Source organism: Octopus sinensis, linkage group LG4, assembly GCF_006345805.1.
Source record: "Octopus sinensis linkage group LG4, ASM634580v1, whole genome shotgun sequence".
NCBI classification, from domain to species: domain Eukaryota; kingdom Metazoa; phylum Mollusca; class Cephalopoda; order Octopoda; family Octopodidae; genus Octopus; species Octopus sinensis.
The window spans coordinates 148,692,027-148,717,506 of NC_043000.1; the positions used below are offsets into that span (position 1 = coordinate 148,692,027).

General features: G+C 38.0%; 1 protein-coding gene across 1 annotated transcript; it reads right to left on the reverse strand.

The window, feature by feature from the left end:
* Positions 1-671: 671 nt before the first annotated feature.
* LOC115210861 (pre-mRNA-splicing factor SPF27) lies at positions 672-24,676 on the reverse strand. The gene is made up of 8 exons (XM_029779622.2): positions 24,542-24,676; positions 19,381-19,473; positions 16,556-16,626; positions 12,605-12,706; positions 6,035-6,145; positions 2,841-2,921; positions 867-1,036; positions 672-758 (listed from the first exon to the last, which is right to left on the reverse strand). Exons 1-7 carry the CDS (start codon positions 24,614-24,616, stop codon positions 937-939), a joined length of 633 nt encoding a protein of 210 aa, XP_029635482.1. The 5' UTR covers positions 24,617-24,676; the 3' UTR covers positions 672-758; positions 867-936.
* Between the last annotated feature and the right edge of the window lie 804 nt (positions 24,677-25,480).

Consider the following 25,480-nt stretch of genomic DNA (forward strand, 5'->3'; position numbering starts at 1 on the left):
CAAACATAGACTTAAAATTCTTGTCATTAATTTATTTTACTTCCCTTCTAACTTTTCCTTTTTTTCTCTTAAAATACTTGACATGACCTGCTCTTAAGGATTTTAGTTAATAACCAAAAGTCATTTTCTTGTACAAATTAATAAGAAACCTCTTAAAAATACAGTGGAAAAATGGACAGGATAGGCGCAGGAGTGGCTGTGTGGTAAGTAGCTTGCTTACCAACCACATGGTTCCAGGTTCAGTACCACTGCGTGGCATCTTGGGCAAGTGTCTTCTGCTATAGCCCCGGGCCGACCAATGCCTTGTGAGTGGATTTGGTAGACGGAAACTGAAAGAAGCCTGTCGTATATATGTATATCTATATATGTGTATGTGTGTTTGTGTGTCTGTGTTTGTCCCCCTAGCATTGCTTGACAACCGATGCTGGTGTGTTTACGTCCCCGTCACTTAGCGGTTCGGCAAAAGAGACCGATAGAATAAGTACTAAAGGTGGTGCTCCAGCATGGCCGCAGTCAAATGACTGAAACAAGTAAAAGAGTAAAGAGAGCTTCCAAGAAAATCAAACAGGAATATACAGAGAAAATTCCAGTGATATATAGTCTACAGTTTAAGTACTGAATGTCATGAGAAGACTTTGCTTTATGATAACTAAAGAAAGAAAAATTACGTCTTGGTTTTCTTAAAAAATTTATTCACAAAAGAATATTGGAAACAAATATACAGAGGTTTTTCAGATATAATGCAGATTCCATGTAAGCTAAAAAAGAGAAAAAGAAAATCATAAATTAAGCATATTCTCCATGTCATAAATCAAAACTTATTATTATTATTATTATTATTATTAACAACAAAATAACTAACTAACCATTGATGGTGATGTTTTACACACTTTGATTCAACCACATGTGCACTGAGAATTGTGAAGTGGAGAATAGTTAAAATGTCATCTTCTTCTTCTCTGACTCGAGTATTTCTTTCTCCAGTTCTGCACAAGCTCTTTCTATTTCGTAATTTTTACTGACGAGACCTACCCACCTGTAAAATAAATGAGACATTGTTTGTTATGTCAGAACAACTTGACATTGCTCAACTCGGATTAACACTCAAACATAGGCATTCAAACACATACATTTTGAAATCCTGCTCCATGGTGAACTGGTTTGGGTTGGACAGTATGACAGAATCTGATGGGCGCAAAGACTACATTATAATCCAGTATCTGTTTTGGCATGGTTTCAATGGTTGGATGCCCTTCCTAATGCTAACCACTTTACAGTGTGTACTGGGTACATTTTTCATGCCACTAGCACTAGTGAGGCTGCCATGCAATTTGCTAACCCATGCCAGCATGGAAAACAGATGTTAAACAATGATGATGATGATACATATATATATATATGTATAATTTTCTAACTGTATTTGTGTCGTTTGTGCTACTATACACTTAATCAGTTTTTTAGTCACTGACCCATTATAAACATCCTTATCCCTCCTATATCAGTATTTATTAAACACATCACTATCCCCTCCATATTTCACTTTGTCTGATCTCTCTAAGTCCATCTAATATCAGTGATTTACTAATTAAAATATACTATTGTATACCCTAATCCAATGACACATCCAGTGAATCATTTTTCTTCAATATCATTTCAATCAAGACCACTTTTGCTTGGTTACCCTCTTCTCTTCTAACTTATATCCATGGTCTAACTTATATCTAACTTATATCCATGGTCAGTGTTACCCAAAATCTAATAGAAAAGTTTTTCTCGACAAATCATCAGATTCTTATCTTCCCATGATATATGAACTTAACCAAACTCACAAGCTTAACTACAGTTTTCCATTGGCTATTACTTCCCCATACCAAACTCTTTAAACCTATGACCACAACATGGATTTCTCCACTCTTTATAATAATTGAACTTAATGATTTCAACAAAGTGATCAAAGTGACCCAATTACATTTACTAACATAGAAATAACAGCATTCAATAATTCTAAGAAGATAGTTGGTACAAAAAAATTCCTTAAAAAACAAAGGGATGTAATACTGGTCATCATAAAATTAGTTGCTAGCTTCATCCTGGAACATATCGTTAATATTTCTTCCAACTTAAGGTAAGATTTTAATGCTTTATTCTTGTTATACAAGTTCTTAAGGTGAACAAGCTCGCATATAGGCAAGGACCTTGTATTAGAGTTCAGATACAGGTAAAGATAAAATTTCATATAGATATAATTGAGACACATAAAATTCAGAAATATATACAATTGGACAATTATTTAAAGTGTGTGTATATATATATATAAATATATATATGAAATAAAAATCATTCTATTTGTTATCCTAGGACACTTCTTTTTGTCGGAACTGTCTGTATGGTTAAGAAGTCCACTTCTAGAACAACAATAGAGATATGCTTGGACCATTTAGATGCTGTATTATAATGATGTACAACTTATATAGAAGTCATTCAGGTTTTGAACTTACATATTTATCACCACATGTACAATGATATGACTATGATGCAAGGCTTAACCCTTTCGTTACTAACCCAGCCAAAACCGGCTCTGGCTCTGTGGTAAAATGTCCTGCTTTCATAAGTTTTGAATTAAAATATTCCACCAAGCCTTAGTCACAATTTATGTTCCAAACACTAGCTTAATGATGACTAAGTTATTTTACAAAATCCTTTGTTATATTTAAAATGATTGAAAGAAACACAGAGCATCTGAAAATAAATACAGTAATGAGAGGGTTAACATGTGTATTTCTTTTATATACTGTTTGGCATTTCAATTACAAACCTAAAAATTACAAAAAGAAACTTACTGGCTTTCTAAATCCTTTAGTTTACCTCCTGCTTCAGTTTGTTCATTTTTTCGCTGCCAATTAATATCTTGAATTTGTTTTCTGCAGAGAAAAAAATTAAGAATGATTAAATTAATTGCATTTTAATGAATGGTTTTTAATTAATACATTGTAAAACAGCTACTTCTGCTGAGCCTATTAATTTAAGTGTTTTAAGGAAAGGAAATGCTAAGTACTTCAAGTGCAATATTTTAGGTGCAAGACTTTATTCTAGCTAATATCAAATAACATGAATTTATTCCAGCTAATATCAAATAAATATTTAAAATCCTTTACATTAAAAATTCAAAACCTAATTACACATCTATGACTACACACATCCAAGAATTTACTTAATCTGACCAACAACTGCCAACAACAACTGTTTTGTTACTAAATGAGTAGAAGAATTCCAAGATATATTTCAAACAAAGAAATAAGATATGCAAATGAAAAGAGCTGAAGTCAATGTTTTAAATAGATGTTAGTGAAAAACTTAGTTTACATCAAATGTCTATGTTATAAAAAAATTATCATATGCACAATACAAGCACGATCTGCGGCGAGCTGGCAGAAACGGTAGTGCGCTGGGCGAAATGCTTGGCAGTATTTCGTCTGTCGTTACGTTCTGAGTTCAAATTCCACCGAGGTTGACTTTGCCTTTCATCCATTCAGGGTCGATAAATTAAGTACCAGTTACGCACTGGGGTCAATATAATCGACTTAATCCATTTGTCTGTCCTTGTTTGTCCTCTCTGTGTTTAGCCCCTTGTGGGTAGTAAAGAAATATATACAAGCACAATCTTCATTAAATATTTTATAATTATTGCAAATTATGTGGCTCAAGTGAGTTTAAAACCTTTTATCCTGTCTTCAGATTAGTTCCTCTTTTGGATATTTTCTCTATCCAGGTGAGTTATAAACCTTTCAGCTAACATGATTTTAATACCTACAGGCGCAGGAGTGGCTGTGTGGTAAGTAGCTTGCTAACCAACCACATGGTTCCGGGTTCAGTCCCACTGCGTGGCATCTTGGGCAAGTGTCTTCTGCTATAGCCCCGGGCTGACCAATGCCTTGTGAGTGGATTTGGTAGACGGAAACTGAAAGAAGCCTGTCGTATATATGTATATATATATATATATATATGTATGTGTGTGTTTGTGTGTCTGTGTTTGTCCCCCATAGCATTGCTTGACAACCGATGCTGGTGTGTTTACGTCCCCGTCACTTAGCGGTTCGGCAAAAGAGACCGATAGAATAAGTACTGGGCTTACAAAGAATAAGTCCCGGGGTCGATTTGCTCGACTAAAGGCGGTGCTCCAGCATGGCCGCAGTCAAATGACTGAAACAAGTAAAAGAGTAAAAGAGAGAGAGGTAAAAATAAACCTACGCAAAGTAATATTGCAATGCCTATGAATGGAAAAAAAAATGCAGGACGTGTTATAAGAATTTAAACCAAATGATATAAATTATGAAATAATATTTTGCCAATGAGTACATATTTCAGATCAAGAATTGTACATTATTATTCTAAGAACTAATTTCAAAAGAGAAACTATGTACCAAACCTTCAAATCTATAAAAGATTATCAAAGCGAGCGTGATCGTTGCCAGAGCAGCTAACTGGCTTCCGTGCCGGTGACACATAAAAAGCACCATTTGAATGTGATTGTTACCAGCGTCGCCTTACTAGCACTTGTGCTGGTGGCACGTGAAAAAACATTTGAGCGAGGTTGTTGCCAGTGCCACTGGACTGGTTCCTGTACAGGTGGCACGTAAAAAACACCATTTGAGCATGGTTGTTGACAGTACCACCTGACTGGCCCTCATGCTGGTGGCACATAAAAGCACCTACTACACTCTTGGAGTGGTTGGCGTTAGGAAGGGCATGCAGCTGTAGAAACTCTGCCAGAACAAGATTGAAGCCTGGTGCAGCCATGTGGTTCGCCAGTCCTCAGTCAAATCATCCAATCCATGCTAGCATGGAAAGCGGACGTTAAACGATGATGATGATGACATGAAAGAAGTAAACAAAATGAGAAGCAACTCAACATAAATGCAATAGAAGAATTGCACTCAGATGAGTTAAAGTTCTGGCCAGTAATTGAGTGTCAAAGAGTTTGCATCAGAGACAAAATCATTTAATAAATAAGCATGGCTGAGTTGATAAGTTAGCTTCTTAACCACGTGGTTTCAGGTTCAGTTCCTGCTGCATACAGCAACTGCCTTCTACTATAGACCAAGTCAACCTAAGCCTTGTGAATGGATTTATAATAATAATAATAATAATAATGAAATTAATTGTATACAGTGGTCAGGTGCACCACAACTTGTCAGAAAGTGCGTATAGAGTACATGCAGTAATGTAGAAATGTCTGGAAAGCGAACAATGTATGAGTCAGATACATGCTTGTGTGTGTATGGAGGGGAGAAAATCAGGTGTAGTGTTGGCAGATCTCAAAAAGCATGGAAGTTTTGAAGGATGCAGTGCTCCGACAACTAACAACTGATGCCGGCAGTCTGTTCCATGCTTCAGCAACTCTCAGTGTGAAAAAATGTTTCCTGAAGTCATGGGAGCTGTGCAGTTTTCTGACTTTGTAAATATGTCCACGGGTGTTAGATGGGTGGAGTTTGAAAAGGTGCTCAGAGTTATTGTTCGTACGATGGTTGATAATTTTATGGGTGTCTGCCAAGTCAGCTGCCAGACGTCGGAGTTTCAATGTGACCATGAGAGAGAAACGAAAAGAAGCCTTGTGTGCGCATGTGTGAGTATTTGTTTACACCAGCACTTTTACAAAATTCCATAAGATAAAAATGGTGATGTCATTCTCTTTGTCAACAAAATGTCTTTGCACTTATGAAAACATGTGAAATAAGAGATCACTTACATAAAACAACAGGCAACAAATGCTTCCAGCTGTATAACAATGCCCTAATAAGACACTCATCTCTAATGTTGTCATTATTAAGCTATCCACTGCAGATGTCACTGGTAAGTTTTCAACCTCAATCTACAAACCCATTTGCTGGAAAGATTGCACCTTGTGTGGTATTCATACTTTTCCCATTAATTTGAAAGGTGTGAATATCAAAACCTCCCAGTTCTACTCCACATAAATCTGCATGTACAAAGAAATAATGGGACAGTTTGCATAAAGAAAAATACATTAACTTACTTTATGTCTTGAAGCTGTTTCTGGCATTGTTCAACAATTTGAACCAAGAGAGTATTATATTTTTTCCAGGCATTACATCCATGTTCTGCCATGAGTTCTAGATTCAAAATTCTAAAATAAAATGTACAATCTATTAGTTTGAAATAATGCTGTAATTTTGGATAAAATAAGCATTAACTGTCAAATCTATAGTATAATCTGTTGTCTGGGGAGAGTCATTTTCTTTTTGTGCCTTATAATTTAACACACTCACTAGTAAAATTTCCACTTATTTCTAAGAAATAAGTTGAAATTTTACTGGTGAGTATGTTACATTTTAAGGCACAAAAAGAAAATGACTCTCTCCAGACACAACAGAATATGCTTCAACACACAAACTCATATAAAGAATCTTGCAAACCAAATCCAAAAACGAACTATAGTGTAATGCTTTTCATTTATTCAGTTACATATTTTCACTCATAGATACTCTTTTACTCTCTTTTTACTTGTTTCAGTCATTTGACTGTGGCCATGCTGGAGCACCGCCTTTAGTCGAGCAAATCGACCCCGGGACTTATTCTTTGTAAGCCCAGTACTTATTCTATCGGTCTCTTTTGCCGAACCGCTAAGTGACGGGGACGTAAACACACCAGCATCGGTTGTCAAGCAATGCTAGGGGGACAAACACAGACACACAAACACACACACGCATATATATACATATATATACGACGGGCTTCTTTCAGTTTCCGTCTACCAAATCCACTCACAAGGCTTTGGTCGGCCCGAGGCTATAGTAGAAGACACTTGCCCAAGGTGCCATGCAGTGGGACTGAACCCGGAACCATGTGGTTGGTTAGCAAGCTACTTACCACACAGCCACTCCTGCGCCTTAATTTAATTTTTTTCATATATTTATGAAAAAAACTTTTTTTCATAAAGCACCGGGCATTTTGTTTCTGTCAAATTATGTAATTCCTATTTCACTACCAATGTTTTGATGATTGTGAGGCATGGACCTTAAGAATGGCTAACATAAAGTGACTGAGCATCTTTTGAGGCAACATGCTAGAAGCAATGCTCAGATCAATTTAGCAGTTTGTAGAACAAACAATTCAGTCCTGGAGGTGATGGGAACAGAAAGTAGGTTGGTGACAATGGCCAGACAGTGAAAACTACAATATTTTGGGGTCGTGTTACCAGAGTCTTGAACCACTGTGCCTCCAAACCGGGGAACTGCATGGATAGAAAAGAAGCTTGCAAGCAACAAGACAAAACTGATGCAATGACATGAAGAACTGAACAGAGTGGACCCAGGCAGAGTATAGGACTACAGTATGAGAAGACACAAGGCGGCAAACTGGCAGAAGCGTTAGCACGCCGGGCGAAATGCGTAGCCATATTTCGTCTGCCGTTACGTTCTGAGTTCAAATTCCGCCGAGGTCGACTTTGCCTTTCATCCTTTCGAGGTCGATAAATAAAGTACCAGTTACGCACTGGAGTCGATATAATCGACTTAATCCGTTTGTCTGTCCTTGTTTGTCCCCTCTGTGTTTAGCCCCTTGTGGGTAGTAAAGAAATATATGAGAAGACACATGTAGTGAAGAGTGATGGTTGTATCTGAAACCCCCAACCCTTAGACATGACAGTAGGAATATTCTTTTGTTCAGTTCCTTACCTAATATAAAATGAAAATATACACTGATTTTTTTTTATAGTTTTTTTTTAAATTTTAAAATAGTTTACAGTAGTATTAATAAAGGTAATGAAGTTTTTTATATATAAAAAAAAAACAAATAGGCGCAGGAGTGGCTGTGTGGTAAGTAGCTTGCTTACCAACCACATGGTTCCGGGTTCAGTCCCACTGCGTGGCATCTTGGGCAAGTGTCTTCTACTATAGTCTCGGGCCAACCAAAGCCTTGTGACTGGATTTGGTAGACGGAAACTGAAAGAAGCCCGTCGTATATATTTATGTATATATATATATATGTGTGTGTGTATGTTTGTGTGTCTGTGTTTGTCCCCCTAGCATTGCTTGACAACCGATGCTGGTGTGTTTACGTCCCTGCCACTTAGCGGTTCAGCAAAAGAGACCGATAGAATAAGCACTGGACTTACAAAAAGAATAAGTCCCGGGGTCGATTTGCTCGACTAAAGGCGGTGCTCCAGCATGGCCGCAGTCAAATGACTGAAACAAGTAAAAGAGTAAAAAGAGTAAATAATAACAAACAAGTGTCTGTATAACACTTATTAGAAGTTTGGATATTTTATGACAATGTGCAATGGTGAATTAGCAGAAATAGTAATCACTTGACTGAATGTCTGACAGTATTTAATCTTGTATATCTATTGAAGAAAACAGTTCCTTACATCCTTTCAAAGTAGATGTTGATAAAATAAGTAGGAGAAATATAATGGAGTTGATTTAAATGGCAGTGACCTCAATCAGTATTTTAACCCTTTAGTGTTCAGATTACAATGCTAAATGTAATATTTTTTTACTCAAATTGTTTTTAATTAATCCTGCATTATCTTATAGCTTTCGAGGTTTCAGTGATAATCATCATCATCATCCTCATTTAGCGTCCGTTCTCCATGCTAGCATGGGTTGGACGGTTCAACTGGGGTCTGTGAAGCTGGAAGGCTTCATCAGGCCCAGTCAGATCTGGCAGTGTTTCTACGGCTGGATGCCCTTCCTAACGCCAATAATAATAATAATAAAAACATTGTGTGCAGTGCTCAGGTGCACTACAACTCATCTAAAGTATATGTATAATCAGGTGTAGTTTCGGCGGATTTCGGAAAGCATGAGGGCCTTAAAGGACGCAGTGTCATGGCAGTCAACAACTGACGCAGGCAGTTTGTTCCATGCTTCAGCAACTCTGAGCGTGAAAAAATGTTTCCGAAAGTCAGGTTAGGTGTGAGAGGCTAGATATCACCAGTTTGAATATAAAACATGTAGAATATTTGGGCCGGATATGGCCGGTTTAAACACTAAAGGGTCAAAGAAATAGCAGTGAAATTCACACTGAAAGAATGAACTTCAAAAATGGAAAATAAAAAGTTGACAGAAGTGGTAGAATGCTAGACTAAATGATTTTCAGTATTTTATATTTGACTTTCTAGATCCTGAGTTGAAGCCTTGCACAAGTATCACACAAATTTCTGCTGGAGGTTAATAAAATATAGCAATATAGTGAGAATGATTTAATAGATTATAACTTTCAGTTTTAAAAACTAGTTGTGATTGTAATCAAATGAAATCAGTATTGTATTCAATTAATATTAATTACAACCCATGCCAGCATGGACAACAGACGTTAAATGATGATGATGATGATGATGAAATTCAAAAATATTAGGCTAGCTTACAACAGAGATGAGAAAGGCAGGTCATAAAAAAATAACAGATTAAACATTCATTTTATAATTTTCCAGAAAAAAGGTATTTTGGGAGTAGGGGGCCGGGTTAAGACATGAAATTTTTGCTTATGTAAAATTTCTCCATAGTAGACATTTAACAGTATTTGATGCAGTAACTGGTTACAAAAACTTTTGCCAAGCAGGAACCTAATATATAGAAAATGGTTTTAGAGTTGAAGAAGATAGGGATCATGCTGAGATGTAGTGGTTGAGTCATTCAGATACTCTTTTACTTGTTTCAGTCATTTGACTGCGGCCATGCTGGAGCACCGCCTTTAGTCAAGCAAATCAACGCCGGGACTTATTCTTTGTAAGCCCAGTACTTATTCTATTGGTCTCTTTTGCCGAACCACTAAGTGACGGGGACGTAAACACACCAGCATCGGGTGTCAAGCAATGCTAAGGGGACAAACACAGACACATAAACATACACACAAATACATATATACGACAGGCTTCTTTCAGTTTCCGTCTACCAAATCCACTCACAAGGCGTTGGTCAGCCCGAGGCTATAGCAGAAGACACTTGCCCAAGATGCCACGCAGTGGGACTGAACCCGGAACCATGTGGTTGGTAAGCAAGCTACTTACCACACAGCTACTCCTGCGCCTATTATACTGGTATAATAGTTTCAACTTATTTTACAAACAGAGCTAAATCCTTAATTAAGGCATGTTACTGACTCCAATTAAGTTTATATAATTCAAATTTAAGATTTGGACTAAGAATCCAGTTACAAACTATATCTATGATTTAATTAATCATAAAAATATATGAACTTCTAAAAATATGAAAAAAAAAAACATTTCAGTCTTACAGTAGAAATACAATTCATAAACAGAATAATTATAAATTTTTATGAGGAAAAAAAACCAGATCTTTTCAGTTTGAACGGCAGTTTTTTAAAATAATTTCCACGTAACTAAACACTTTTAAACTTTGTATACTGGTAGAATGTGTCAAAATAAAACATCTTTTTCTGTTGGCTTTATTGAGAAAATTCTATAGTTTGTAAGATATTTGTTATTTTTTCTTCAATTTCTGCAATTTCAACCAATTAATGACACCTATTGAGGTGAAAACATTCTGTGCCGTATGAATATGTCCCTTGTTTAAGAAACAGATTGGGTTTATTTACATTTCTGAAGAAAAAAAAAGATACCCTTCCCCCCACCCCTAACCCTAAAACAGATTGAAATGCAATAGATCGATACTAGGGTCATAATAAAGGTGTGACAATTTCAATTGACACCGCTAGAAAAAGCTGCCGTTCAAACCGAAAAGATCCAAAAATACTAACATTTTTGTTAACTCCATATAGAGAAGTTATTATGGTAGAGTTGTTCACCTTTTATGTAAATTGGTGGGAAGCAAGTTACTTGGAGATATTACTTTCAGTAGTTACAAAACGTGGTACCAATGTCCATCCAAATAAAGATTGGGAATTAAAATAAAACAAGTTTCCTTCCCTTATACTAACATTCCACAATCTGACCCCTCACCACCACTACCGTCTACATCTGGTATAATCTTTATATATAAAAGAGAGGTTGTGTGCTGTCTGTCTCCTACGATTTAGATTCCTAACTACTCCCACATTTTGCAGTGCAGTTTAACCAAAACCGGGTATCTTATAGTCGTGATTCATATCGAGCCCTTCTGGGTATTAGCATACGTCTACGATGAGTCTACGATTTAAAAAAAAATTTACCATCAATTTTTCCCATTTTTAATGCATTTTTGGCATATATAAGGGAAGTCACTCTCTAAAAATTTATTATTAAATCTCAGAACGTAAAAAGCTACAGTAATATCCCACCCTTTGTGGTTAGCCAATATTGAGATGGCTATTATACTTTACATCTCTAAAAATGCTTATATAGTTATTTCCCTTACAAACCCGAGCAACGTCGGGCGATACTGCTAGTTATTTATAATTATTTATACATTTTATTTTCCAAGAATGAGTTTTTCAGTGAGCCTCAACTATTTAAAGTCAAAGCCTACTGATGGTTCTGCACTAAATAAAACAAAACATCATCATCATCGTTTAATGTCTACTTTCCATGCTAGCATAGGTTGGACGATTTGACTGAGGACTGGCGAATCAGATGGCTGCACCAGGCTCCAATCTTGATCTGGCAGAGTTTCTACAGCTGGCAATGATCACGCTCGGATGATGCTCTTAGCACTCCACTAGCACGGATGCCAGTCATCGAATTTGATTTCAATTTCACTTGCCTCAACAGGTCTTAGCAAGCAGTGTTTAGTGTTCAATGAAGGAAAGGTACGCATAAGTGGACTGGTTACACCCCCTGACATAGGCCACGAGGTTGTGGTTTACCACGAGGTTGTGGCTTACCGGGTCTTCTCAAAAACGTTTTTATAAATACAAAAAGAATACAGGTACTTATTCAAACATCTAAAAAAAACTATTTGAATCTAAACAGACATTGAATATATAGTCATCAAGAGACTGAGGCCATATCTTCTTTCTAACATAAGTTTATCAAGTTGATTGGTCAGCTCTAGCTCTGTCATCTTAAAGGTTCGGGGCCCATGCTAATCATTTGTACCTGTCTGTTGTCTGAAAATGGTTTGCCTTCGAAGTTTGATCTGCCAAACATTATGAACAATCACCATTACCTACTTCATCTTCAACAACCAACTTTGAAAATATGTAAGAAACATAAATGGCACTTGTGCCAGTGGCACATGAAAAGCATCCTTTGAACATTGGATGATAGGTCATGCTTGAGAAGATCCTTCAAGCCAAGTGAAATCGTAGCCATGACTGATGCCAGTGTCACATAAATGGCACTCATGCCAGTAGCAGATAAAAAGCACCCTTCAAACAGTGGGCTTCACAGAGGCAGTGACAAGTGACTGAGACCAGTCAAACCAAGTGAGATAATAGTCGTGGCCGATGCCAGAGTTACGTAACTGGTACCTATGCCAGTGACACATAAAAAGAAGCACCCACTACATTCCTGGAATGGTTGGCATTAGGAAGAGCATCCAGCCATAGAAACCATGCCAAATCAGATTGGAACCTAGTGCAGCTCCCAGCTTACCAGTCAAACCATCCAACCATGCCAACATGGAAAAAGGACATTAAATGATAATGATGATGATAATGATGATGATAACAAAAGCAAACTTACCGTAAAGCCTGATGCTCCAATTGTGCCTGAGAATTTTCCACACATTCATTCCATGCTGATATATCCGTCATTTTACCTGCTGGAGGTTGTGGTAATTCATATCTATACAAAGGAAACAAAACAAGATTTCTGTGGATTCTGTTTTTTTTTTATAAAAAAAAAATGAAGTAAATATATTGGAAATGTACAGAATATAATCCTCTGAGGTTTCAAATACAGAAAGTCCTGGAACTCTAAAAGTATCATCAAGACATAAATACAGATAAGTTATAGTTAAGCTCCAGATTAGCCCTGTTTGAGCAGACCTATGATCAAAGATATTCCAGCTATGACCATCACATTATATTTTTTCAAATATAGTCTGGGACTACAACAGCCAATGAGCCTCTTTTAAAGATGGTAGGGTGTAATTTGAAAAATTGGTTGCTTTTTCTAGTAAGTCAAAAGATTTCGAACAGACTCCTCAAGAAAAATTAATTAAATCAAAATAGCACCCAAATAGAACGTAATGGTTTCTATTTAGAAACAAGTAAACAGCTGTACTATTTACTCGTTTACTCTCTTGTTTACTTGTTTCAGTCATTTGACTGTGGCCATGCCTTTAATCGAGCAAATCGACCCCATGACTTATTCTTTGTAAGCCTAGTACTTATTCTATCAGTTTCTTTGCCGAATTGCTAAGTGATGGGGACGTAAACACACCAGCATCGGTTGTCAAGCGATGTTAGGGGGACAAACACAGACACACAAACTTATACACACACACACACACACATATATATATATATAATATATATATATATATATATATATACATATATATATACAACAGGCTTCTTTCAGTTTCCATCTACCAAATCCACTCACAAGGCTTTGGTCAGCCCAAGGCTATAGTAGAAGACACTTGTCCAAGGTGCCATGCAGTAGGACTGAACCCGGAGTCATATGGTTCGTAAGCAAGCTACTTACCACACAGCCACTCCTATGCCTTTCTTTACTAAATTATACCGTCACTTAGCGGTTCGGCAAAAGAGACCAATAGAATAAGTACTGGGCTTACAAAGAATAAGTCCCGGGGTCGATTTGCTCGACTAAAGGCGGTGCTCCAGCATGGCCGCAGTCAAATGACTGAAACAAGTAAAAGATAAAAGAAGATAAAGAATTGTTTTACATCCATTCTGTGTAACCTCTTCCGTGACTCATCCATCCATGTGTATCAACTTATTCTGTTTAGCTAAACAGAACAAGAGAATACACATAGCTGCTACAGTCACAGATGTGTGATGAAAGACAACGTTTTTCTTCCACTTGCAATTTTCTCCATACATATATACACAAACAGTAAGCAGCCAATAACATGTCTATATAAGGCCGTGTGGTTACAAAGCTCACACACAACTACATTGCTTAGAGTTCAATTCCATTGCTTGGCATCTTGAGGAAGGATATCCTTCCATAGCCTCAAGTCAACTAAACTCTAGTGTGTAAAATTAGGTAGGTGGAAACTATGTTGAAGCCCTGCAGATGAATGCGTGTATAATATGATGAACTCTCCCATCGATGACGATGTATGAGTGTTCAGTTTTTACCAAACAACTTTCACAAATAATTTGTTTCATCATCATCATCATCATCACTTAACGTCCGCTTTCCATGCTGGCATGGGTTGGACGATTTTGACTGAGGGCTGGTGAACCGGGTTGCTGCACCAGGCTCCAATCTTGATTTGGCAGAGTTTCTACTGTTGGATACCACTCCGAGAGTGTAGTGGGTGCTTTTTATGTGCTACCGGCACGGGGGCCAGTCAGGTGGTGCTGGCAACAACCTCGCTCAAATCCTTTTACACGTGCCACCAGCACAGGTACCAGTAAGGCGATGTTGGTAACGATCACGCTCGAATGGTGCACTTTTACGTGCCACTGGCACGGAAGCCAGTTGGCTGCTCTGGCAATGATCACGCTTGGATGGTGTCCTTGGCACCCTACTAGCACGGGCCCAAGTGCCAGTAAGTGATCAAATGTTCATGCCACACATTAGTTCACCATCGCCATCAAATTGACGTTGTCTGAACAGGTGCACAATGCACCACATGTTGGGTGTCGAAATGATCACAGAGCAACATAAGATGAAGTGTTTTGTACAAAACACACCACCCTGTCTAGGAATTGAAAACATGATCTAGCAATTGAGTACAACACTCTAACCACTAAGCCATGTACCCTCGCTGTGTGTGTGTGTGTATATACTCCAAAATAAAACTAAAATAATATAATCAAATATGTAAGCAATGATATTTAAACAAATCCATCTATGATTCTAAAGTTGATGAGGCAGAAATCGGTGTATTTTGCTTGAATATAAATTTTCCCCAGACATACTGCTGTGTTTTGATTGCTAATTAAACCTATAGAGCATGTCTATATAAAGAATATATTATAAGCCATGTGTGTATAACAGATTCCATAATTTCAAACAATCCAATGGTCAATCGGCTAGTGTGGTTTCTATAAGCCTTATTACCTCAATATTAATTGTCTGGTTAATTGTCAGGAAACCATTTGGTGACGTGCAACCAAGAGAATACCCTCCATCAGGCATTTGCCATATTCTGAACGCCTTACTTCCCATTGAAACTCCGACGTCTAGCAGCTGACTTGGCAGACATCCATAAAATTATTAACCATCTTACTAACAATAACTCTGAGTACCTTTTCAAACTCCACCTGTCTAACACTCGTGGACATATTTATAAAGTCAGAAAACAGCACAGCTCCCATGACTTTCAGAAACATTTTTTCACGCTAAGAGTTGCTGAAGCATGGAACAAACTGCCGGCATCAGTTGTTAGTTGTCGAAGCACTGCATCCTTCAAAACTTCCATGCTTCCTGAGATTCACCAACACTACACCTGATTTTCTCCCCTCCATACACACGCAAGCATGTATCTGACTCATACACTGTTCACTTCATAGACATTTGTACATTACTGCATATGCTTTATATGCACTTTTGACAAGTTGTGGTGCACCTGAGCACTGTATACAATAATTTCATTATTATTATTTTATCCCAAAGCTGTGTTCAAAAGACTGCCATATGTACAGAACTCCTTCCTCTGTTAAACTCAATTACCTATCAACACACAGAGCCATATATGGCATAAAGTGATACCTTAATGTTAGTATTTCTACTTCCTAATGTATTTTGCTTGTATACGATTGAATGCACATTTAATTACATAATGTGTGTATGTATTGATGTGGGATGGTGCATCAACCAAATCAATGTTTGTATTTCAATCTGTCTCAATTAAGTCCTTTTTGACTTATCCCAAGGTCAACAAAATAAGTACCATCACCATCATCATCATCGTTTAACGTCCGTTCTCCATGCTAGCATGGGTTGGACAGTTCAACCGGGGATCTGGGAAGCCAGGAGGCTGCACCAGGCTCCAGTCCTATCTGGCAGTGTTTCTACAGCTGGATGCCCTTCCTAATGCCAACCACTTCGTGAGTGTAATGGGTGCTTTTTACGTGCCACCTGTACAGGTGCCAGGCGAGGCTGGCAACGGCCACGGTCGGAATGGTGCATTTTACGTGCCACCAGCATGGTAGCCAGTCGAGGCGGCACTGGCATCGGCCACGATTCGGATGGTGCTTTTTACATGCCACCGGCACGGAAGTCAATCGAGGCAATGCTGGCATCGTCCACGATTCGGATAGCGCTTTTTACGTACCACCAGTTCAGGGGTCCTGGCAACTGCCAGGTGCCAGTCATAGGATCGGTTCAATTTTGATTCCGATTTCGACTTCACTTGCCCCAACAGGTCTTTGACTAAAACTTGAATGCAGAGACAGTACCTCAGTGTGGTTGCAGTTTAATAATAAATGAAACTAATAAAAGAAGCAAAAATAATTCTTTAAAAAAATATATAAAATTTGTATAGAGTACCTTTTCATACTTAACATCTCCATTGGCAGTCGAGATTGAAGACGCTCAATTTCAGTCTTCATTATTTCTGTCTATGATAGAATGGTAAAGCAAGGATAAAAATACTCATTCAGTAACAAAATTTCAAACATTATAAACTGTTCACTACCAAAACAAAAGTAACAGTAAAAATATTGCAAGTAGCAAGATACTGAGAAAAGTGGCCAAATGAATACAATGCATTGACTGCACAATATTTATTACACATCAAACTCACTCAACTCAATTCACCTCTATCAAGTATCAAAACTTTCCAACATTTGCAACCAAGTTTCACTCCATCACACATTTTACATATGCCTCCTCTCTTCCTATATTTCCATTCAAGTCGAGTTTTTTTTTTACTGAGAACTGAACCCTGATGAACTCCTACCTGCACATTATATTTGTAGTGATGCTGCTGTGTAAGGTTCAGTGCACATGCGCAGAATGGGATTAGTTCCGGTTGGCCACCGGAAGTCTTCCCCATGCGCATGTGCGGGAAACTGACCCCTAAAACGCGGTTCGCTCATTCATCCTTTCTGGCCCTAGCAGTCCTCGTGAACGGACGTGTACTGGTAGTCTCTGAGGACTTCATACCAACCAAGCAGCGAACCACGACAAATCATTTCGACTAACAAACAAGAATCAGTACTACAGATTCGGTTTCCCTCCAGAGAACACGTACATTAGTTCTACATTACGACGAGAAATAAACAACATTTTTGCTGTGTTCGTAGATCGCCTGACTTGTCTGTTATTTTAACTAAAATTGAATGTGACGGAATCAGATCGGACACCCCTCCAGTGATACCGAAACTGATCCTGTTACATATTCATTGCTAACTCTTAACTTACTCAGAGCACTCCTGTGCATGGCTCATATGGTTCTTACATGTTATTCCTCTACACCCAGCTTCCTCAGAGACTACAAAACAAGGGAGTCTGCCGAAGGCTTTCCCAAGATCAACAAATGCCAAGTACAGTGGCTTACTTTTAGCTAAGTACACAGCCACTCCTGCGCCTATCTCTGTAATTACTTCTATCTACTGCATCTCCTTTACCCTTGTAACATCAGCATCATCATTTAACATCCATTTTCCATGCTGGCATGGGTTAGGCAGTTTGACTGAAACTGATAAACTGGAGAGCTGTATCAGGCATCAGTCTGATTTTGGCTTGGATGCCCTTCCTAATGTCAACCACTCCAAGAGTGTAGTGGGTGCATTTTACATGTCACCATCACAGGTGCCAGTTGTTGGGTATGACACTTTCCTGTACAACATAACTAGGCAATGTCACACTCCACCAGATATTTTAAGTATCTCAGCAGTAATTCCTAATGAACCAGGGGCTTTCCCTGCCTTTTTATTCTTAACTGCTTTATCTATCATACTGCTGTCAACTAGTTGAACACACTGTTGGGTCCATATTGGACCCATGCATTCTCTGCATTTAGTAACATTTGATAGTAGCATTACTATGCCTCTTAGAGAAAGAAGCTGTACAAAGCACAACTTTTTTATATACTTCCCACATCATCATCGTTTAACGTCCGTTTTCCGCGCTAGCATGGGTTGGATGGTTCGACTGGGGTCTGGGAAGCCAGGGGTTGCACCAGGTTCCAGTCTGATCTGGCAGTGTTTCTACAGCTGGATGCCCTTCCTAACGCCAACCACTCCGCGAGTGTAGTGGGTGCTTTTTACGTGCCACCGGCACAGGTGCCAGGGGAGTCTGGCATCGGCCACGATTGGTTGGTGCTTTTAATGTGCCACCAGCACGGAAGCCAGCCAAGGCGGCGCTGGCATCGGCCATGTTCGGATGGTGCTTTTTACATGCCACCGGCACAGAAGCCAGTCGAGGCGGCGCTGGCATCTGCAAAACATTTGTCCCTAAAACCACTACTAGTCAACTGAAGATAATACAGCTTATCTTCACTTTCTCCTTTCCCAATCCTACATAACTACTACATTAACAGCCATAAATTTCTCATTCTGTACTTGAACATGTTAAAAGTAAGACTAACTTTAACTTTGCAACCAAAGTAGCCACACAGCAAAACTTATAGCGGTAGCTTTTAATGACATAGACACACACGTACTTATATGTATGTATATATCATCACCATCATTTAACGTCCGTTTTCCATGCTGGCATGGGTTAGACAGCTTGACTGGAACTGGTAAGCTGTAGAGCTGCACCAGATTCCAGTCTGAGTTTGGCTTCGTTTCTATGGCTGGATGTCCTTCCTAATGCCAACCACCCCAAGGGTATAGTAGTGTCACCAGCAGAGGTGCCTTTATGTGTCACTGGTATGGGTGCTTGGTATGGAAGCTATTACGTATCACCAGCACACACAAACACACACATAGATACATACAGATATATAAACACATGTGGAGGCGCAATGGCCTAGTGGTTAGGGCAGCGGACTCGCGGTCATAGGATCGCAGTTTTTTATTCCCAGATCGGCGTTGTGAGTGTTTATTGAGCGTAAACACCTAAAGCTCCACGAGGCTCCGGTAATGGGTGCTGGCGATCCCTGCTGTAATCTTTCACCACAACTTTCTCTCACTCTTTCTTCTGTTGGCCTGCTCGCTTAGCCAACAGGGTGGCGTCATTTGAAGGCTAGAACAATGCGAAGCGCATTGTGACCAGCGATGTATAGCAACATCTGATAGCCTGGTCGGTCACGGTGATATAAACACATACATACATGTAGGTAGATGTAAAGAAACACATTTCTTTTAAATCAAAGACAATAAAAAGTGGTGATTACAATAAATAACAAAGTTAAAGAACCTTACTTCAAAAGCTGAGTAATTTGGAGGTGGCAGATTGTCAAGATAATTTTTGGTTGGTCTGTATCGCCTGGTTTCTTCTTCAACAAGAGCAAGTGCCTGGAATAATAAATAATTCATTATATAGAATAACAGAATATCATCATCATCGTTTAACGTCCATTTTCCATGCTGGCATGGGTTGGATGGTTTGACTGAGGACTGGTGAGCCAGAAGGCTGCACCAGGCTCCGATCTGATCTGGCAAGTTTCTATAGCTGGATGCCCTTCCTAACGCCAACCACTCCGAGTGTGTAGTGGGTGCTTTTTACGTGCCACCGGCATGTATGTGTAGGTGCTTGTGCAGAAAATCTGAAGATAATACTTGAAAAGTGCTTCAAAAGACAAGTTCTCTACAGCACTAAACTTTAACATGTCAACGACTATACATTCTAAAAATTAGAAATTTAGAAATATTAACCATTCCTGTAGCCCTTTGGAATTTTAAGATTTCACTCATATTCTCATATACAACCATCATTTGCATATTGAAGCAAATGACAACAAATAAATTTCATAGGAAATCACTTTTTACAGATACTTTTTGGTAACACCAAAGGGGTAACAGCTTAGATATATAGAAAGTTAATCAAGAGGAACTTAATATTCTTTTCTACTCTAGGCATGAGGCCCAAATTTTTGGTGGAGGGGTCCAGTCGATTAGATCGACCCCAGTATGCAACTGGTACTTAATTTATCAACCCCGAAAGGATGAAAGGCAAAGTCAACCTCAGCGGAATTAATATTGTAAAAGTAATGGTTGTGTTGAGGTACTTTCCCTAAAATAACAATGAACAGATATTTTTAATGCCTGACCCATCTAAAGCAGCAGTAACTCCAGTTAAATTATTTGCAAGGGGTGGACTTAGATTCCATACACTATAGTGAAGGCAATCTGTCCAGGAGTGCAGTCATCATCATCATCTTAAAGTCTACCTTTGTATGTTTTGCATGGGTCAGATGAGAGTAAGTTGAGGCAGAGTTTTCTACAGCGAGATGTCCTTCCTGTTGCCAACTCTTACTTGTTTCCAAGTAAGGTGGTAATATTTCAGTCTACTAAGCAACAGACAATTCATACTCTCATGCTTTTACCCCTCATCTCCAAACATAAAGTTGCCCCCTTAAGGTTTGTAGTCTTACAAGCTACATGGAAACTTCAATAGTGTTGGTGATATGAAAGAGAGAAAAAACAGTGCACACTGTAAAGTGGTTGGTGTTAGCAAGGGCATCCAACTGCAGAAACCATGCCCAAGCAGGCACTAGAGCACAATGCAGTCCTCCAGCATTGCGTATGTGTGTAGACTATTGAATGGGAGGAAATACAATAAGAACTGCTTAACTATAAAATAGTAATGCCCTTAAGTCCTCCAATATAACACCAGGTGTGGCAGCTGACAATATACTGATTTAAGAAAATATACACTTTTATCAAAACAATTCAACCTCCTAAAAATAAGAACCAAATCTCCCTCAAATTACATCCTACTGTCTTAAAAAAAGAAGGACACATTAGGTAGTGTTTTTAGGTATACCCTGTGTGAATAAAAAATGTTCGAGAATGGGATGTTATGTCAGCTCGATCGAAATTGACGTGGAGTACAATAACTACACTCCTCTTAGAGAATCCTCCTTTAAGTTCGTCTAAACACGTTCCATGTAAATAATATGCTTTTAGTCTTTTATATTCTGATATTCGTCAATCTTAAATACCATTATTTGCAAGTAACAACGATGGGAGGCAACTCCAAATTATAAAATTTCTGTAATTATTACTACAGTACTGTTAACGAAAGAGTATTTTATATACTGCATATTTTCTATTACTTTTTCCTCGTCGACAAAGCTACATTTTGTACGTGATTGAATGAATTTCAGTTTTAATATAAAAGGCGCAGGAGTGGCTGTGTGGTAAGCAGCTTGCTTACCAACCACATGGTTCCGGGTTCAGTCCCACTGCGTGGCATCTTGGGCAAGTGTCTTCTGCTATAGCCCCGGGCCGACCAATGCCTTGTGAGTGGATTTGGTAGACGGAAACTGAAAGAAGCCCGTCGTATATATGTATATATATATATATATATATATATATATATATATATATATATATGTGTGTGTGTGTGTGTGTGCATGTTTGTGTGTCTGTGTTTGTCCCCCTAGCATTGCTTGACAACCGATGCTGGTGTGTTTACGTCCCCGTCACTTAGCGGTTCGGCAAAATAGACAGATAGAATAAGTACTGGGCTTACAAAGAATAAGTCCCGGGGTCGATTTGCTCGACTAAAGGCGGTGCTCCAGCATGGCCGCAGTCAAATGACTGAAACAAGTAAAAGAGTAAAAGAGAGAGTTAACGATTATAGTGACTGAATGGTGACGGCTTGATTACCTTTGTTACTTCCTGTTGTAATAGTTACAAAAACAAGTGGAAATTTAAGAATTATATTTTCTTGTAGCAGTAAATAGGTAACTGTTCAGTTTGATTAGATTAAAAAAGTAAATAAAAATTAAGGGACGAATCAATCTTGGAGGAATCGTGGACTATCATTCAACTAGGAAAAGCTAGAAACAACATTCTTCAGTTGTTGGCACGGCGTCAACTAATTGTAAATATGTACATCTGTGAAAATTGTAATTCACCATGTGGTCTTACTACATGTGGTAACGTTACTGACGGAAAATTATGGCACTGCAAGCGTTGTAAAAGGAGCAAGTCAGTTCGTTACCGTTCATTTTTTTGAGAGAAGTCATATTTCGCCAGTAAAAAGTTGAATTATCTCCCCATTAATTTTTATTTACTTTTTTAATTTAACTAAACTGAACAATTACTGCAGTAAATATATATATATATATATATATATATATATATATATATATATATATATAATATATATATATATATATATATATATATATATATATATATATATATATATATATATAAATATAAGAGAATGGTCACTACGTGGCTCATTCTAGCACTAGAAAATCCAAAAGGTTTCAACCACAAAAATACATGTTTCACATGAAAGTCAGTACGATTGTTAGCTCACACGAACAGGGCAAATAAAAAATAACAAAAATACAGATTATTTTGGGACAATTGTTTCGCTATTAATGAATTAAATGTAATTTTACTTACAAAAAACCCAACTTGTAGCTCCTCAGCCAAAACTATCTGGATGAAATCCACTCAATCACACGCCAGATTTTACCATAACGATAAATACACGTGTGGTTCAATTGATTACATCCGACGTTATAATTCAAATGCCCCTACTAACAGCGCGCCAAACTTTCACGGAGACAAATACTACATTTAGAAATAAATATATCTTTATATATAAAAGTAAGGTTGTGTGTCTGTCTCCTACGATTTAGATTCCTAACTACTCCCACATTTTGCGGTGCAGTTAAACCAAAACCGGGTATCTTATAGTCGTGATTCATATCGAGCCCTTCTGGGTATTAGCGCGCGTCTACGATGAGTCTACGATTTAAAAAAAAATTTACCATCATTTTTTCCATTTTAATGCATTTTTTTCGCTATTATATAAGGGAAGTAACTCTCTAAAAATGTCTACGATGAGTCAACGATTTAAAAAAAAATTTACCATCTTTTTTTTTCCATTTTTAATGCATTTTTTTGCTAATTTTTGGCTATAACTCTCTAAAAATGCTTATATAGTTATTTCCCTTACAAACCCTAGCAACGCCGGGCGATACTGCTAATATATTATAAACAGACTTTGGAAATGCTGACTGTGTTGGTATTTTACAAGAAAGCAAATTCTGAACGCAGTGGAAACAGAAGACAAAGAGTAGGTGTTCACCCTCAGAAGAAGGAAAAAAGTTGCCAAAGGCTCTCACATTCGAAAAGCTATTATTTAGCATTAAAATTGACAGTAATTGTTGTGAGGGACCATTTAGCTTAATGGTTAGAGCACTCAGCCGGCATTTGAAAGATACGAAGTTCATCTCCCCGTCTTCTAACGGTTACGTTCTGAGTTCAAATTCCGCCGAGGTCGACTTTGCCTTTCACCCTTTCGGGGTCGATAAATAAAGTACCAGTTACGTACTGGGGTCGATGTAATCGACTTAATCCCTTTGTCTGTCTTTGTTGTGTGTATGTGTTTGCGTCTTTCCCACCACCTCTTAACGACCGGTGCTGGTGTGTCCACGTCCCTGTAACTTAGCGGTTTGGCAAAAGACCGGTAAAATAAGTACTGGGGTCGATTCATTCGACAAAAAGTTCTTCAATGCGGTGCTCCAGCATGGCCACAGTCTAAATGTGCTGTATAGAGTTTTAAAATGTAAGTAAATTGACCGGAAGCGATGACAGTAATATCGCATCATTTCATTAAGAGTTGGTGAGATGTCTTAATTTTTTTTAACTGAACTCCCTCAATATGCTGCTCCGCAAGGACTTACGTGTGTAGCATCTTCTAGAGATACCTTAAATATTTCAGAAATACTAGCTGAGGTATATACCGTTCCAATGTACTAAGACCAGCAACGAACACTACTTTTCTGAAAGTAATTCGGTGGCTTGCATGACAGCCAACTTTGGTACATGTGAGCAATGCAATTGAACCCTACGCAATTAATGAGCTGAAGAGAAAGAACCATCGGGAAGCGGTGGTGTTATTTCATTCGATTCATGGGCACTGTCATGCTTTTAGTTCAGAAGTGAAAGTAGTCAACTTCGTGTATTTACGTCAGGTTTATACCTTCGTTAATTTACGCCGTTTATTTACGTACCACCACGCTGTTAGGTTTATAAAACAATTGAAGTTCAGTTTAAAGTTTATAAATAAATACATTTCATGTGTAATGTATACACATGTATATATATCTATGTATACACATGTATATATACACATGTATATATATATACATGTATAGACACATCTTTAATTAAACTATTGACCGCCTTAAAACGGATTTCAAAAGACAAATATTGTGTACTGGTTATGTTACATCGATTGTTTACATGAAAGTATGGGATTTCATTGTCGTCACTTCCAGTCGATTTATTTTCACTGATTTCTAAACTGCATGTTTAAATTTCTATATTTTAAGCAAAGGGGACAAAATTATAATTTTAAGTGCTGAAATTAAAAGATAAATCAACTTACTGCATCTCTCACACCGGGTTCCTCGTAACCTTTATCATAATAGGGTAAAGCATCTACAATAACTTCGCCAGCCATTTTGCACGTAAAAAACGGTGTAAAGAATCCAGCTGTTGTAGGGTTATGCCCCTTGTTTACTATACCCGAGGCAATGAATTCATTTCTCTTGAATTATAATAAAATAAATAATGAAATAATTGTATATAGTGCTCAGGTGCACCACAGCTTGTCAAAAAGTGCGTATAAAGTGTATGCAGTAATGTACAAATGTCTGGAAAGCGAACAATGTATGAGTCAGATACATGCTTGTGTGTGTATGGAGGGGAGGAAATCAGGTGTAGTGTTGGCGAATCTCAGAAAGCATGGAAGTTTTGAAGGATGCAGTGCTCCGACAACTAACAACTGATGCCGGCAGTTTGTTCCATGCTTCAGCAACTCTCAGCGTGAAAAAATGTTTCCTAAAATCATGGTTCTCAGCCTTTTTAACTCGTGCAGCCCTTACCCCTTGGAATCTTAATTTTTCTGTTTCCCCTGGACATTATTAAGTTTTGTAATAAATGGTTAATAGTAGAAACTGATGGCCATGATTTTACTTAGCTTGACGTGTCTCCTCAAGTACAACAAATCATCAGAAGTCTCAGTCCTTTGTCATCTCCTCCGTGAGGCCCAACGTTTGAAAATTCTTTCTCATTGCTTCTTCCTGAACAGTATATTACCTGTTATGACATATAGGTGTTCAGAATGTTAATGACAGTTTTGTGCTGACTATTGGTGACACTTCAAACATAGATATTTACCTGAACACAAACACCTGGAAATTCATAAAGGGACTTCACAACAACCAGAAGTTGACTATTAATCCCAAACTTCTGCAATACCCTCCACATGTCTCACAGTACGTGGTCATAAACCTTTTTGTTGTGTCATTCTATGTATCCATTT